The 16,155-nt window shown below is 41.2% G+C and overlaps 1 protein-coding gene across 1 annotated transcript in view; it reads left to right on the forward strand.

Annotated features, from left to right (window-relative positions):
• Window positions 1–10,354: 10,354 nt before the first annotated feature.
• Window positions 10,355–16,155, forward strand: part of LOC147144114 (zinc finger protein 236) — a 50,345-nt gene continuing 44,544 nt past the window's right edge. Inside the window, exons 1-2 of the mRNA XM_086038752.1 lie at window positions 10,355–10,472; window positions 13,155–13,288. Of these exons, the coding sequence (XP_085894878.1) occupies window positions 10,421–10,472; window positions 13,155–13,288 (186 nt within the window). The 5' untranslated portion in view covers window positions 10,355–10,420. The remainder of the gene's footprint in view (window positions 10,473–13,154; window positions 13,289–16,155) is intronic.

The raw sequence follows: 16,155 nt of genomic DNA on the forward strand, positions 1-16,155 counted from the left end.
ACGTCCGCCTCACAGTTCAGATGTCGTGGGTTCGATCCCGGCTCCCGCCTCCCTGTGTGGAATTTGCATGTTCTCCCTGTGCCTGCGTGGGTTTTCTCCGGGTACTCCGATTTCCGGGTACTCCGATTTCCTCCCACGTTCCAAACACATGCATGGTAAGTTGATTGGACTCTCTAAATTGCCCCTTGGTGTGATTGTGAGTGTGGATGTTTGTCTCTGTGTGCCCTGCGATTGGCTGGCAACCAATTCAGGGTGTCCCCCGCCTACTGCCCGAAGTCAGCTGGGATAGGCTCCAGCACGCCCCGCGACCCTTGTGAGGATAAGCGGTATCGATGATGGATGGACGGATAGACGTGTGTGTGGTTGTCTTTGTGCAGGTTTGGAGAGACGATTGGTGCAAGCACCAGGTGCGAGCAATCATCATCAGTGGCATATATATTAAGATGGTCCCAAACACCGCTTCGTTGCCAGATCAACACTCTCGAGTTAGTTTGTGCATATATAGTCACTATCATGAGCATTCTCAAGTAAGACTTTTGACCCTGCTTTGTTTATGAATTTTCAGATTACCTTGCACCCTGCCTACCAACCCTGCACTGTGAACTCCGCCTGCTACCAGACAACCCCTGGATTCACCTGGACAACTCAACCTTGCTCAACTGAACATCCAACTATCTTTGACTCAATACACTCACCATTGCATTTCCCAAGTTGCCTCCATTCCCTGCAATTGTGCCTTCTACATGGCCAGAACCTTGACACCATGTCTAGTCACCCTCAGTGGCTTAAAGATACTCAGCCACTACCAGTTGAGATGATGGTTGAATCAATATTGTTTCCATAACATTGATTAAATTAAAAAACAACTAAAATGTGCACTTAGATGATGGCTGAACCAACGTTAATGTTGTGTGATTTATGGTTGAAAAGCAAATATTGACTCAACATTTTATCAACCTTGCACTTTCTGTATAAGTTATACTTTAGGTCTCAACGTTGATTCATTACTTAAGCCGAACCATATTTTAACATTGATTCACCCCTATTTTGCTATCTGAGTCGAGTCTTTTGTGGAGGTGATAGTGTTTTTTACTCATAGGAGCTCACATTTGATGTTAATAAAAACTAAACATTGTGCCGCCAGCTTTTATATTTTCACGGTTTGAAATGGACAAGAGTAGGAATGTGCAAATGAATTTTAGTGGCAATTAATCACTTTCAGAACCTAGGTGACAACAGAATGTGACAAACCAAAACAAGGAACAACACGGATAACAATGCTTGCCTCCCTGCGATGACGTAGACAGCCTGAGTTGGAGAAAGAAAGAAAACCACACCCCAAAAGTGGGCGAACCAATTTGCGGCTTTAGTCATCACAAAAAAGCCCATAAATCACTAGAGATTCTTTTAGGGGGGTGAATTACAGTGATAACATATTTTTTTCATACAGACCTATTATACAAGTGTTGATGTTCAGCCCAATCAAGTGTCCCTTTAAACATTAAAGTGGGGAAACAAAACAATAAATATTTTAGAATACTTTTTCATGGCACTGTAGAGACTACACACAGCTAAGGTGAAGAAAAAAACAGTCTAATTCCACACATTTTAAAGTTAATTGTACGGTAGAGTGCAGACTTTGCAAAATTAAAATTTCATATCAGGCTGGCTCCACAAACAGCTTGGGGCTTTGCCGCGAGGGAGGATGGCTACGCTTAGCTGACGGACGCTAACTAGCCTGGATGCTAGCTAACTCGATATTCGACACACGGGCAGCACAGTCCACCTAACTGGAACCTCCCGGTTCGAGACGACACTTCGTTTGACGGACGACGTAAGTGAACGTTTTCAATTTGCTCCACTGGTGCTCCTTTTCGATATGGGAAACAGCTTACGCTAACTGCCTTCGTTTGGCGGCTCGCACACTTTTTCTCTCTGTCCAGGCGCGTAAGCTCTGACGTCATCAATTGTATCGCGCGAGGTATCCTGTGACCAATGAAATCAGCGTATTGTCCAATACATGCGCCACACCAATGTTAAAGGCAAACAGTACTCAAAGAAAGAATTCAACTCAGGATAACAATACAAAACAATACAGCAGAACTTAAAAGGTATTTTCACAAATATGCAAACCTTCAGAACAATTACACTAGAAAATTGATCTTAGCTTTCGTTATCATCTTCCTCAATTCTGTATTTTCTTCCTTCCAAAGCCTACTACTTCTTTACTTCTGTAGTATTTTTGCCCTCCAACCACACACATAGAACTCATCTGCACAAGCTCCGCTTCTGCTGTCCAAACACACTTGTGTCTTTGTTTGAGACTCTGGCCTCATCCCCATTGTCATGTTAATTACCTGTTTGCTCTGTTTTTGAGTCGCTGCCCACCATCCATCAAAGCGTCTCCTAGCTTTTCATCTCAAGCTGCACATTTCTACCTGTAATTAGATTTGGGTGAGGAAAAAAGATACCATACAGAAGAGAAAAATACATTATCAAGTCACGGTGGCAGTTCTGGGACTAGCCTTTAACGGTGTGACGGTGTCTAATTGATCGTAGCTGTCATGGGGACATGGATGTATCCTTGTGCATCATACTTAGTGCAGAAGCGGTCTGGCTTTTCAGGCTACACATGCAGGTATATACTGCACATCCATATGCCTGCAATTGTACAAATACAACACAATAAACTGTTGTCTTTCCTGCATCTGTGTCATTAAAAATGAGTGAGTGGGGTATCTGATGCATTTATTTATATTTGCATTCAGGCACTCATAGATGAATATGCAATGTATTAATGTATGTAGTAAGGGTACACATTCTGTGCAAGTGTGTATGTAGTGTATGTTTTTTTTCAGGGTGTCTTAAAAGAGCACAGGCTGGGCTGTGGTTAGAATAATTGAATGCCGAAATGTCAAAATGATCAGAAGTTCAGGTGTTTCGTGTTGTGTTATAAAACGAAGAGTAACGATAAGTGTTTATATCGAGCCTTATATAGCATTTTCAACAATCAGTAGTGACCTATTATTGTAGAAATTACATTATATCTGTCATTAGATGCTTCCTTTAATTATTGTAAATGTACACTATCCTTCACATGTGTCAAATGTGCACCTTTTCTCAGTTCTATGTGTATAGTGCAGTACAGTATGGATGCTCATGCATTGACCTTCGGGAGCATGAAGTGATGCCTCTGGTGTTTGGATGGACTTTCTCTTTACTGAAGATTGACAGCTATGCATTATTGATTATAGAACACTCCAGCATTGCTATTTCATCTTTCAAGCCCACAGCTAGCTGCATTGGGCTTTATGTTAAGGTGGCTCACCTTTAATTTGCATGAGTGTGCTTTCACTGTAAAGTTTTGTTTGTGTAATGCTTAAGGCCATCCCACTGAACGGCAAAGGTTTGCAAATGTTTGTGAGGGTAGTGGATATTGATTTTTTTGTCAGGGTTCATTCAAGGTCGCAAAAACGTTCACCAGACGTTCGCCAACAGTTTTAATGATCTCAGACTGTTTTTCTCATCAAGAAAAGCTGGCGCAATTTTGAACATGTTCAAAATTTCCTTGTGACAAGAAAAACTGTTTGCAACCATTAATTAAAACTGTTGGCGAACATCTCTCAAATGTCTTTGTGACCCTTTGCAAACTTGAACGAAAAAACAACATCCGCTATACTCGCAAACCTTCACCGCTCAATGGGATACGGGCTTTACTATCTCTTCTTTCTGCCCCCAGTAACACCTGGTGGGAGTCCCATGGTATCTATTATCTATCCATCAATCCATCCAACCGCACACCTACCTTACCTACCAACTCACCTGAATACTGTATTATCAATTCCGTTGTAGTTTGTGTACTTTCTCGACTTATCTAATCTTTAATAAATGTAATTGATTTTTTGTTAACAATGGCTTATAGTCATTCTGAGTGTTTACATATGTCGGCAGCAGAATATTGCAATGCAAGACTTTACCTCAATGCTCCTCCCCTGTGGGGACCGTCACAGGGGGAGCTGCCCGTGGTGACCGTGCCTGTCACATGCTGTTTTCATGATGCCGAAGAATGACTGGTTTTGTTCAGCTGGAAAGTGGACTCTGACAACGCAGTGGGAAATCATGCCACACCTGGGAGAAGAAACATTGGCAGAATGTGAAATCTTGGCGAACAAGGTCACTCCAAAGGTCATAATAAAATGTCACCTATTTTTTTGTCATTGAGTATTCACAGACTGGTCTAGTACTGATTATATGGAGAATTTTATGGATTCATTTTTTCTTTGTTTGAGAAGAGTATGGCCGTCTGTTTGGCTCTTAAAGGGACACTTGGATGAGCTGAACATTGGCACTTATATAATAGGTTTGCATGTAAAAATGACATCAGTACTAAAATGCCCCCCTGAAAAGACTCTGTAGTGATTTAAGGGCTTTTTTTGTGATTAGATTTACAACAAATTGCCCCGCCCCTTTTTGTGGCTGGGCTTGTTATTTTTTCGGTCTCAGCGGTCTACGTCACGGGAGGGAGCCAAGCGTGGTAATATTGCTCGCTTTGTCAGTTTTGTTGTCTAAAACGGCGACCGATCGCCTCCAAAATGCAAATGCACATTGTTAATCTTGTCCACTTCAACCTGTGAAAGTATAAAGGTTTTCCGTACAATAGTTTGGATTTATTGACATAAAACGTGATGTCATCATGATCACCTCCACAAAATCAAAAATACCGTGCCAATCGCTTCTCCACTTACATAGGCTGAAGCGGACAAGAGCATACGAAACCCGACTGGTTATATTTCGGACATTTAGCGACACTAAATTCGTGTCAACTCTCAGGATGCAGACGGCGACCGGCAGCGGCAACCAATCAGTCAAGCATGGATCTTTATTTCCCCAGCCCCCTTCCCTCCCCGGCTAACAGTAGAATAACGGTACAGCTAATAGTAGCAACTAGCTCAGGCTGTTAAAACAAAAGGCGTTAGCACAACAACATTAGCTCCTTACTGTCTGCGCAGCGTGTGGAGGTGATCATGAGCCTGCGTCTTCATGTCGCGGGGTTGCCTCCCAAGCAGTCGCGTGCGTTGTCCGACACCACTTGCAGCCGCGAGAGTGAAGCGGCGTCAGAGTGAGGTAAGACCTCATCGAACACCGGGGTTGTCTTGAACGTGTGCATCCGATTCCACAGCGTGTGGCTGCATTGGAATGCACCATTTCGGCTGTTGCATTCCATTGGACGCCTTGTTGTAGGTCGAAAACCTGGGGCCATTCCTCATCCAAATAAATGTGCCTGTCTCCTCATTCCCACTTCAGTCTCTGTAAATATCCCGACTGGTGTTAAATGCCTCGCCCGTCCTAACCGTGATCAGCAAAGAAGCAGTGGTTTTTTTTTTTTGAAGCAAAGAAGTGGTTTGCGCTCGTCCCAGCATAAATCTATGTAGCTCATGCTCATTTCCACATTTCCTCATTCTCATATAAATCAGCCACGGAGAGGTTAATCCTTTTGCTATGTGTAAGTGGTCATTAGTAAGGATGTCCACATAAATTTTGGTGCCAATTGATCACCGTTTTTGTACGTTATAAGCAATGAAAGTACAATGATTTTCAATGGAGAGTTTGTAATCGGAGGGCGGTACGGTGGTCGACTGGTTAGCACGTCCGCCTCACAGTTCAGAGGTCGTGGGTTCGATCCCGGCTCCGGCTTCCCTGTGTGGAGTTTGCATGTTCTCCCTGTGCCAGCGTGGGTTTCCTCCGGGTACTCCGGTTTCCTCCCACATTCCAAAAACATGCATGGTAAGTTGATTGGACTGTCTAAATTGCCCCTAGGTGTGATTGTGAGTGCGGATGTTTGTCTCTGTGTGCCCTGCGATTGGCTGGCAACCAATTCAGGGTGTCCCCCGCCTACTGCCCAAAGACAGCTGGGATAGGCTCCAGCACGCCCGCGACCCTTGTGAGGATGAGCGGTATGGATAATGAATGAATGAATGAATGAGTTTGTAATCGGTTCCTCCAGTTACTCCAATCGAACAAGGATAGAACGGTAGGGGGCGCGGCCATTCTCCTCATTAACAAGAGGCGTTATTCATGGAGTCACTTATATCCTAATTTCCATTCCTTTAAATATATCACAGTAAACAAGCTAAACAAATTATTGCAAATTAATGGAATGCAGTTACATTGTAATCCATCACACACGTACCTCAGCATGCTGTCAAACATTTTATTGCTATGTTATGTGTAACCACATTTGTGGTAAAAAAATTTTTTAAAAAGCTGTTATCATGTTGTTTGATGCCCTTGTAAACATCACTGGCAGGGATGAGTCTCTCTGACATGCAGCGTGTTTCCACTCCATGAATTTGGTATGTTGTCCGACAGAGCGTTAAGGTAGGCTTTCTCACAAACCTACTTGCGACAATTGCATTGATTGATTAACTTTATCTTGAATGTGTCACGAGGGAAGAGACTATAAAACAGGTTAAGAGATTTTTTTTAATTAATTTAGGGTACAGAAACAGAGGGAAGAATGACATGGGCAATCATTTCATTCCCCCAAATTACAATGATGCTATTGCTGATGTCTTTTGTTTTCAGAGGTAAGATTGGAGGCCTCTGTATAACACTGAGGGGACAAGCAAGAACACATATTTTTAAACTGTTGCATATACCAACTTGTTCACCAAAAGCCAAGGCAGGAATTTCCCCTTGTTAGTTATAAAAAGGAAACAATATAATTTAAGATCCAAGCAGTTGGTTAGTATCTCATCAAATCCAAATTTGTTCTTAATTCCCTAACAGAACTAAAAGATGAAAAGGGATTGAATAAGCAAAAAAATTGGGTATTTGGCTAACAAACCAGTTGAATGTGAAGGCAATTGAATAATCCTCAAGCTTTTATTGTTTTTGTTTCTCTCAATTCCTCTGAATATTTTGTCACACACATATTTGCATGAGTATAATTTTACATGAATGGAGAGCCATGTTTCAATTCATAGAAATGTCAACAGAAACGAAACATTAATGCTCTGTTGTGAATACCAGATTAAAAAAAAATAGCAGTTTGTGAGTATGGAGAGTTATTGCGAGACTTATTGAAGTTATATATCTTCCACTCACTCTATGAGCAATTGTAAACACCCGTTTTGAGTATGGCAATTCGCATCCCACGGTCAACTATATCCTACTCAATGGCTCTCTCTGCTGGCAATTGTGGGAAATAAACCACAAGATTAAATGTATCGACGGGAACAATAATTTCAATTTGTTTATCTGACCATGACCACACACTCCGACAAGACCTTAATTGTTGTCCCTGATTTTTATTTTTATTTCTTTTAAAGTTACCTCATATCAGAGCATTTTATTGTAGCCTATTTTTGTGTATAGTAGCAAGATAGTATCATGCCTAGTGAGGTACATAGCCTCACACACTCACACACAGTGGTAGTCAGATGTTTTAGTAATAACAACGTCAATTATCATCATCATCATCATCATCATCATCATCATCATCATCATCATCATCATCATCATCATCATCAACATCACTATCATAATTTTATTTATATATCACCTCTAAACGTGTGTTTATGAAATGCTTTGATAGAAAACGAAAAAATAAAATTGTGCATAATAAACAAGCATAAAATCCTAAACAAAAACAAAAAAAAAACTGTCTATTTTTTTTGGAGTGAGCTTTGGTTGACCCTTGAGTTCGTAACACAAGAAGGCCCTCACCTGAGGACCTGAGACTGTAGGCTGGCTCATTGGGTGTAGGCAGCTAATATAGGCGGTTTATGAAGGTGGTTAGGTTTGAAATCACTTCATATGATTGATGATTTGTTGAACACATACTCTTTTAGTGTACTAAATGTATGTAAGTGTGATAAGTTTGCAATATTCATTTGAAAAGGTTCAGGGCATTAAACAGTCAATAAAATCCCACAACATAGTTTAATACTGCAGCCTTCAAGATACATACAACTGACACATTTCAGGCCTGTCAAGAACAAAAACCGTCCAACAGACAATTTCAACCATATTGCCTTGAGGAGTTGCCTACTATATTTCTAAAATCTGTGCCTAGCTGTTTGGTATTAACCCAGTTTACTTATTAGCAAACATCTAATACATTTAGGATCTTTTCCAAGAGCTTGAAAAATGCGGCCATTAGACCACTCCTTAAAGTAGAATTCAACCCCATAATTGTCTTTATAATAATATGTTTTCTGCAGCCCCACTAGGCTAAGCACGGCATTCTGATTAATATTGCACTTGTGAAATATGAGTTAAGCAGTAAAATCCTCTGTTTTTTGTCCATCTCAGGGGGCAGCCATTTTGCCACTTTCTGTCGACTGAAAATGATAATACAGTTGCTCACGACCCAGGTAATGATCAATCATGACTCAGCTTCAGAAAACAGGTGAGCCGTGAGCTTAGAGTCGCTATTAGTCATGAAAGATTCAAACCTGAGTCACCACCAGAGCTGGGCACACTACCCTTTTTTGCCGGTACCCCATCCTCCGTCTGCGAACTGTGTACCCTTCCGTCCTCATCGCTCCGTTCTTATTCATGAAAATTATTGTCCTCTGACCCCGTCTGTCCTCGCCTTTTTAAAGTGCTTCCGTCCTTACATTCCGTCGCCCCTGCCCCCCTAAAAAAAAAAGTGCCTGTGCATGACATTATTTCAAGATCATTAGCTGGCTAATCCTATGCACACTTACCGGCTGGGAGTATCGTGAGTGGATTGAAATTTTTACAACTGTTTAACTAAGATAGCTTTTAGCTGTCAGCAACCACCGTCATAATGTGATGATGAAGATGATGATGATGATGATGATGATGATGATGATGATGATGATGATGATGATGGGACCGGAGCGAGCCAGGGGGCGTAATAACACAATGCTATTGGGTTCTGTTGCATGTTTTCAGTTTTTATTGAGTTATTTTGCAATAAAAATATTTTTTTGCAAAATAAGGCAATGTTATTTTAGGAGGAGAACGAATGTCTTCAAATTCCAGGTCATAGCTTTCAGTGTTTTTTTTTCCTCGTCAGTGAAATGGGCGTCCACTAGAGAGCAGACTATGCCTTTGAGAACAATAATACAGGGAGGGAACGCACATGAAAAAGAGCATTTCAGTGTTGTGCAGGCCTAGCAGGCAGTCTTGCTTTTTAAAAGAACACAACACAACACATCAGCCACTTGACCAGGTTAGGGACGATTAGAGGGACGGCCAAAAACCTACCTCCATCCTTGCTTAGTCCATACTTTTTAAAGGAGTTCTCGTTGTCCGTCTGACCGTCCACAAAATGGGCGTCCGTCCGGTACAGATGGGTGGATTGTGGATAGGGACGGAATGCCCAACTCTGGTCACCACAATAACAAATATCTCAAAAGTACACCTTTGCTCTTCCCATTCTTTTGAAAAACAGTTTGATGAGTCAAGTCCAGCGTATCATGTGCATATCTGCTTTCTTCTTCTTCTATCATGCTAAAGGTTATGGTAACAGGGTTGCATGCATTATGTGGGACACACGTTCCAAGAATAATAATTATTATTTGAAATATTATATTTATAAAAACAAATGTTCCCACAGCTACAAGAGACAGCAATGAAACAACAACTAAATGAAATTTTATTTGAATTATTTTATTTGAGATTTAATTTGGTCATTGGGAGAGTGGGACAAGAGAAAATGGCATTTTAGGGAAGACTGCAGATTTATTTGGTATTTTCAAACATTCTTTTATCTCAGCTTTTTTTTTAAGATTTGGTCTCAGGACAAGTACATTTACTCAGAAATTGCATGTTTTAATACTATATGTGGATTATTTAAAATTGAATGAGTGGGATGTAAAATGCCCTCCAATTCTTGAATAACCCATGTATTTATTTTATCATTATCTTATTGATTATCAATTAATAAGGCTTTTTTATGCATTTTGTACAGGGTTGGGCATTATATTACTTTTTAAAGTCTCGTGTTTAATTGCATTGTTGTTGTTCACTGTAATCGAATTTAGTATTTGTCTATTATTATTATTGTTATTATTATTATCATTATTATTATTCTTCTTATTATTATTCTTCTTATTTACAGATCCTTTAGTTACTGCCCATCAACGTCTTGTAACGTTAATGTTTCGCTCTGCACAGTCACGAAAACATTACTTGTCTGTAATCTACTCACATTCAGTTACATTTATTTACATTTTTGTCTCTTTGTCTCTTGCACGCTCGTTATGTTTGTAGTTGGCGTTTAGAAGAGGAGCACACCTGTGGAAGCATTACTAGAGGTCAAACAGTAGATGTCTCCCTCGCCGTGCAGCTGTACGTCTTCACAGCAACCCCGCACTACAGATGACAGAGACGCCATTTTGAAAAGCAAATTGTTCATAGCACACCCGCTCACAGATCTGGAACTATGCCGCGGGGCCGGCCTCGCAAACTGAGAGTTAAAAGCAACGACGAAACAGGTAATAAGTGCCCAAATGCAGCGAATAAAAAATATCGATTTTTATTCAGTCCAAATAAACCGGTGTTTTTTTAAATAAACACTTCTAGGTCGTATCTAATACCACTTAAATGTAATGTATATAGTCCCCGGATATAGTATTGCGGGTGGGCTTTGCTTTGTGCTGCGAAGGAGTGATTGAGGCGGAATGATATTAATAGTATTTCGGCGGCTCTTCTCACTGGCTTCCAGTTTAAATTGCTGGTCGAAAGGAGAAGGACTCCGGTGCAGTTGGTCGAATTCGACGTGCGTGTTTTGTTCGGTTGTGGTGTTCGTCAGCTATTTGCCATTAGCATGCCATTGCTAACTCGCTCGACGTTATTGCTCCAGCTAGCTTAGACGCTAAATCGCTCGAATGGTGCCTGGTTGTTGTTTGGATGTTGTCAAACAGGCACACGAGCTCCGGAGACCTGCCGCTCGGGAGAAGTTTCACCAAGCATGCATCGACAAAATACGTTACTTTAATGGTTTGTCTGTATTCCAACCATCACATCATAAGATAATTGGTACTGGCAAAATCACCGAACTGTTGGCAAAACGCTTCGGCATTTAGGACCAAATTTTAGTGACGACCGTGAACTGAAGAAGCTTTGGTGGCGTGGAAATTAAAACCTTTACTAAAGCACTTAAATGACCATTTAAACGACCATGTCACAAGCGCAGAACTTGGCAAAACGTTTGGAACATAACCGTTTTATTCCGTGGTCTATTACGGTCATGCACAGTGAAACTACTGTACTCTAATATCTTATAGTCATATGAATAGGATAAAACTATGTTGGATGGGAACATTACAATCATTAAAATACATTATTTCTCCCCTCATTATTGATAGCTATAAATAAAAGAAAAGAAAGCACTTAGTGGGGTGTGAGCATGATAATTGTATGCAGTTTTCAGCAGTCAGACTTTACACATTTCTGCCATCAGCCGAATTTCTAGTCGGACGCTCAGTAAGTGCCATGCTCTTTTATCTTATATTTTTTTGTGATGGGCTTTGAGGTTCCTACAAAATATGTCAGTACAGTTATAGTTACAGTTGTTTTAAATTGGTTAAATAATAGGCCACTCTTTTTGAGTTGCTACGCATTTGTTCTCTAGGGGACAGTGGGGTAATTTGCGCCAAGGGGCAAGCAGTGCCACCCCCGTTATTTAGTTGCTTTTGAACAATTATAGAAATCGTTGAAAACAGTTCACGCATGTTTTTTTTTTAAGTAAGCTACATCATGAGTCTGCAGTTAGCATGATGCTAGCTCAAAACATCTGGGGGATGCATTTCTTTCAAAATGGTGGGCTTGGGGTAATTTGTGCCAAAGGATGTGGGTCAAGTTGTGCCAATGGAATAACATCCAGCAAGTTATGATTATTTACCAATTGCCATATATTTTTTTATTGTACTTTCTTGTTATTCCACATTGTATTCTTACATTTGATCACTAAAACTATGCCCATTCTTAATTTTAGACCAAAATCCATCATGCCAAGCAGATAAAAAAGGAAGACAGACAGGGTTTCACTCCTCTTGAGGAGTTGGAAAGAGCAGTGAAAGAGGTGCGACAGGGGAAGACCGTATGTCAGGTTAGAAAGGAGATGAAGATCTGCAGTGTTACCATAAATGATGTATGGATAAGAAAAAAATAGGCTTGGTGGTACAGCTAGAAGGGAGCACAAGTTCACACTCCCCTGCAGCATTGACAAGTGGAATGTCCGGTAGTACGGTAGGCCAAATTTGTGAAGATGCTCTGATGCAGTTAGGTCATTTTGGAATACGTATTCATTTTGTTCTGACCATGTGTTCATGTGGCGCTAGGCCTTGTTGAAGCAAAATTGGCCTTTGATTATGTGAAAACTTTAAACATTTAACAAGTACTTTTGTATTGAATTTATATTGCTTTTACATAGCATTATTGTTTGTGAGATTAAAATGATCTTTTTTACATCAGTCATCAACGGCGCAATTTACCCCTGTGATTTCTGACTAATGGCACAATCTACCCCACACTCGAGGCAAGTTGTGCCACAAAACCACTTTTTTTTCTCAATGTATATTTCTCAACTTGTTTAAGATCAAAGTGATTGCTCCCAGGGATGCACAACATCCTGATCTATATGTACATATTTTAGTTGGAGGTTTTCCTTTCCTTTCCCTTTCACTTTAAGTAAAAATTGGCACTACAGTACTTACCCCACTCCCCCCTCTCATTAAAAAGGAACGGAATGAATAATAATCCCAACACAGATATCAATGTTGTATAATCTGCTTTCAGATTTCACGCTCACACCCTTTAACGATGGTTTGTAAATTGTCAGGATGTGTTTTCAATGAACCATAAATTAACATGCAGATGAGATACATGTGATGGGCAGCATCATTCTGAAATGCCTTTGGGTTTAATGTTGTCTTGCGGCCAATAAATGACTGTGTAGGTTGGGCCATCCGAAGTTCACTGACGCTGGACCCAATACAGATTTCACAAATATGATGAAATCAACACGTTCTTGATTTTTAAAAATGGTATAGTCCATGTTCTTTACACATGGCCACAACACACAGCCATCACATCATCCTGTGGTTTTCTTTCAAGTTAAAGCTCATAGAACTGAGATAAAAGTGTGTCTGTTTTGTCCTTCATTTTTTATGCAGATGCAAATGAGAATAAGGTGGATGGTTCCAATGATGGCGAAATCAAGGACAAGAAATGCACAATATGTTCGCAGATATTTACCACTGAAAGCCAGCTGCAGAGGCATCTTCGTGAGCACGAGATCAATGACAAGGTAAGAAGTAAGACGTAATGTACTATGTCACACTATGGAGGTGATCAGTCACTACCTGTCAGTAGATAATATCAACAATTTTGCAAAGATGAATAATTTTAGGTATTGGAGTTTTATTTCAGATCAGTAAAATGTGGGACAATACAAGCTATAATTTTTGGTTGATTGTAAATATATAGTGGGTAATATTATTGGACAATTGTGAATTACCAACTAGTTTCACATCATGCTTGATTAAGAGGCCTGTACTAATAGTGTGGAAGTGGAGCAGCTCACACAACAACATAAGTGATCAGTGATATTAGGTATGATATTGTACTTACTGCTGATTATCATAATTATAATCAGGGTTCCAAATTAACATCCGCCAAATGTGGGTTGAAATTCATTTTGGTGGGTGTTGATTAAAATTTCAAATTTACTAGCCTGTTTGGCCGGTGATGCATTTGATAATCGTGTCAGATAGACTTGGGTATCGAGTCTTGATGATCGATTGGAACCGGGACTAACGTTCAAATTCTCCCAGTATCGTTCACATTTTGAATTTCCGGTTGTCCGTTACGGTGCCTCGTCCGCCAAGAAGATACTAACGAATTGCACACACGCGTGCGTCGTTTAGGTGCATTTGGTGCTGATCACAAGTGTGGTTTAGCTTTGTTTAAAGTAAATTAAGAGTTGCCTCAGTGCACCCTTTTCAATAAGATGATATTGTGCTGAGGAGGTTGCATGATATGTATAAATAGAGTGCTGTACCTGATGAGTTTAGTGCTCCCTCCCACTGCAAGCCACAGCTTAGAGTGCGCCGAACATCAGTGTCATATTCGACTGAGTTAAAAGATAATACTGTATGTCTATTGCCAAAACTGACTCATCTAACAAGTACATGGTGGGTCAACTCGAATGCAAATCCCCAGCTAACATTAGCCAACGTACAGTATTTTCTACACCAAGCGATCATGTGTTCTCATCTGCAATAATAGACACGATGTGTCCACATCAGACTCAATGTAAACACCAGAGCTGGGCAGTCCGTCCCTGGGCCGGACCGGTCGGACCCTCCGGCCTGGCCGGATGCCCATTTTTGGGGCGGGGGGGCGACAAATTTTTTAAAATGGCTGGATTAAGCATGGCCGGAAGTGGATTTTAGTCCGGCCCACTAATCGGCCCTCATGCGTTTGACGTAGTCGCGAGGCGGCCAAATTTCATCTCAGCCTACTAAGTGAAAGGCTTCTTTTTAGGCTTCTTTCTACTCCCGCGTCGGCGCGAGCGAACAACTGCCGCATTGATTCACGTGACGGACGCGTTGTGCTGTTGGCGACAGGTCTGCAACACATCAGGGATTGTGCCTGCTCTGATCGGTCTATTATGTCACATGTTGCGTTGACATACGGAGAGGAGAGAGAGGATGCAGCACGCAGCTTGTTGCTGCTGCAAAAGCAAACCAGTTTGGCAATAAAATTAAATGCATAGTCTAGTCATCTCGGTCCCTTTATGGTTGTAGCAGGTACGATATCCATTGTTGTCGCTGTCCGACAATGTTTATGAATATGGCCGGAGGGTCGCGGCCGGAAGGTTACCCAGGTCAAGGGTGGAGGGTCGCGGCTGGACCGGCAAAAAGGGTCAAGTGCCCAGCTCTGGTAAACACAAACTATACCTGCTGCTAATCTGATCTACACAGCAGGTGAGCCCATAAGTGCATACTCATTTACACTTGTGTGAATTTATTTTCATGGGGTTTTAAAAAATTAATGGCTGCAGTTTGGACACCCCAAAAGGAATCGAGAAGCGCTTGGACCTGGGATCAGAACCGGGATCGTTCAAATTCAAACGATGCCCACCCCTACACTGTGTTTTGTTCTCGATCATTTGTACACTTGACAGTGACTACTACATTTCCAATAAATACTGTGCCATAAAGCTACGTAATGATGTTCTATATGCCAATTGGCTGTGCAAATGCCAGTAGTTCACAGTACACTACAGTCTAGAGTGCAAACAATGTGAGAAATGAAGAGTGATAGTGTGGGAGAGGTAGATAAAAACAGTAGAGGTGAAGAGGTAAAAAAATGACTGGTGGAAATTCTGATTGGCTGGTACAAAAAAAAAGGTTAATTTAGAACCCTAATTACATCCATCCATCCATCCATCCATTATCTGTACCGCTTCTCCTCACAAGGGTCGCGGGGCGTGCTGGAGCCTATCCCAGCTGTCTTTGGGCAGTAGGCGGGGGACACCCTGAACTGGTTGCCAGCCAATCGCAGGGCACACAGAGACAAACATCCGCACTCACAATCACACCTAGGGGCAATTTAGAGTGTCCAATCAACTTACCACGCAGGTTTTTGGAATGTGGGAGGAAACCGGAGTACCCGGAGAAAACCCACGCAGGCACGGGGAGAACATGCAAACTCCACACAGGGAAGCCGGAGCCGGGATCGAACACACGACCTCTGAACTGTGAGGCGGACGTGCTAACCAGTCGACCACCGTGCCGCCACCCTAATTACAATGAATTATATTTATTGTGGTACAAGTGTGAATATTACTGGTACTGATGATGATATACTAAACAAATATAAATGAAACACTTATTTTTGCTTTCCTTTTTGATGCGCTGAAATGAAAGATTTTAAACATTCTACATACAAAAAGAATATTTTTCGCAAATATTCACAATCTGTCTAAATCTGTTAATGAGCAAGTGAGCAGTTCTCTGTTGAAATAATGCATCCGCCGCAAGTATAGTATAACAAGATGATAAGGAAGCATGATTATTACATGGGTGTGCCTGAGACTGCCCACCAGAGAAGGCTTTTTTTTTTTTTTTTTTTAACTGATGCTTGACAAAGATGGTGGTGTTGAGATTT

This window comes from Filicampus tigris, chromosome 8, assembly GCF_054856515.1.
Source record: "Filicampus tigris isolate MCC_2025a chromosome 8, RoL_Ftig_1.0, whole genome shotgun sequence".
NCBI lineage: Eukaryota > Metazoa > Chordata > Actinopteri > Syngnathiformes > Syngnathidae > Filicampus > Filicampus tigris.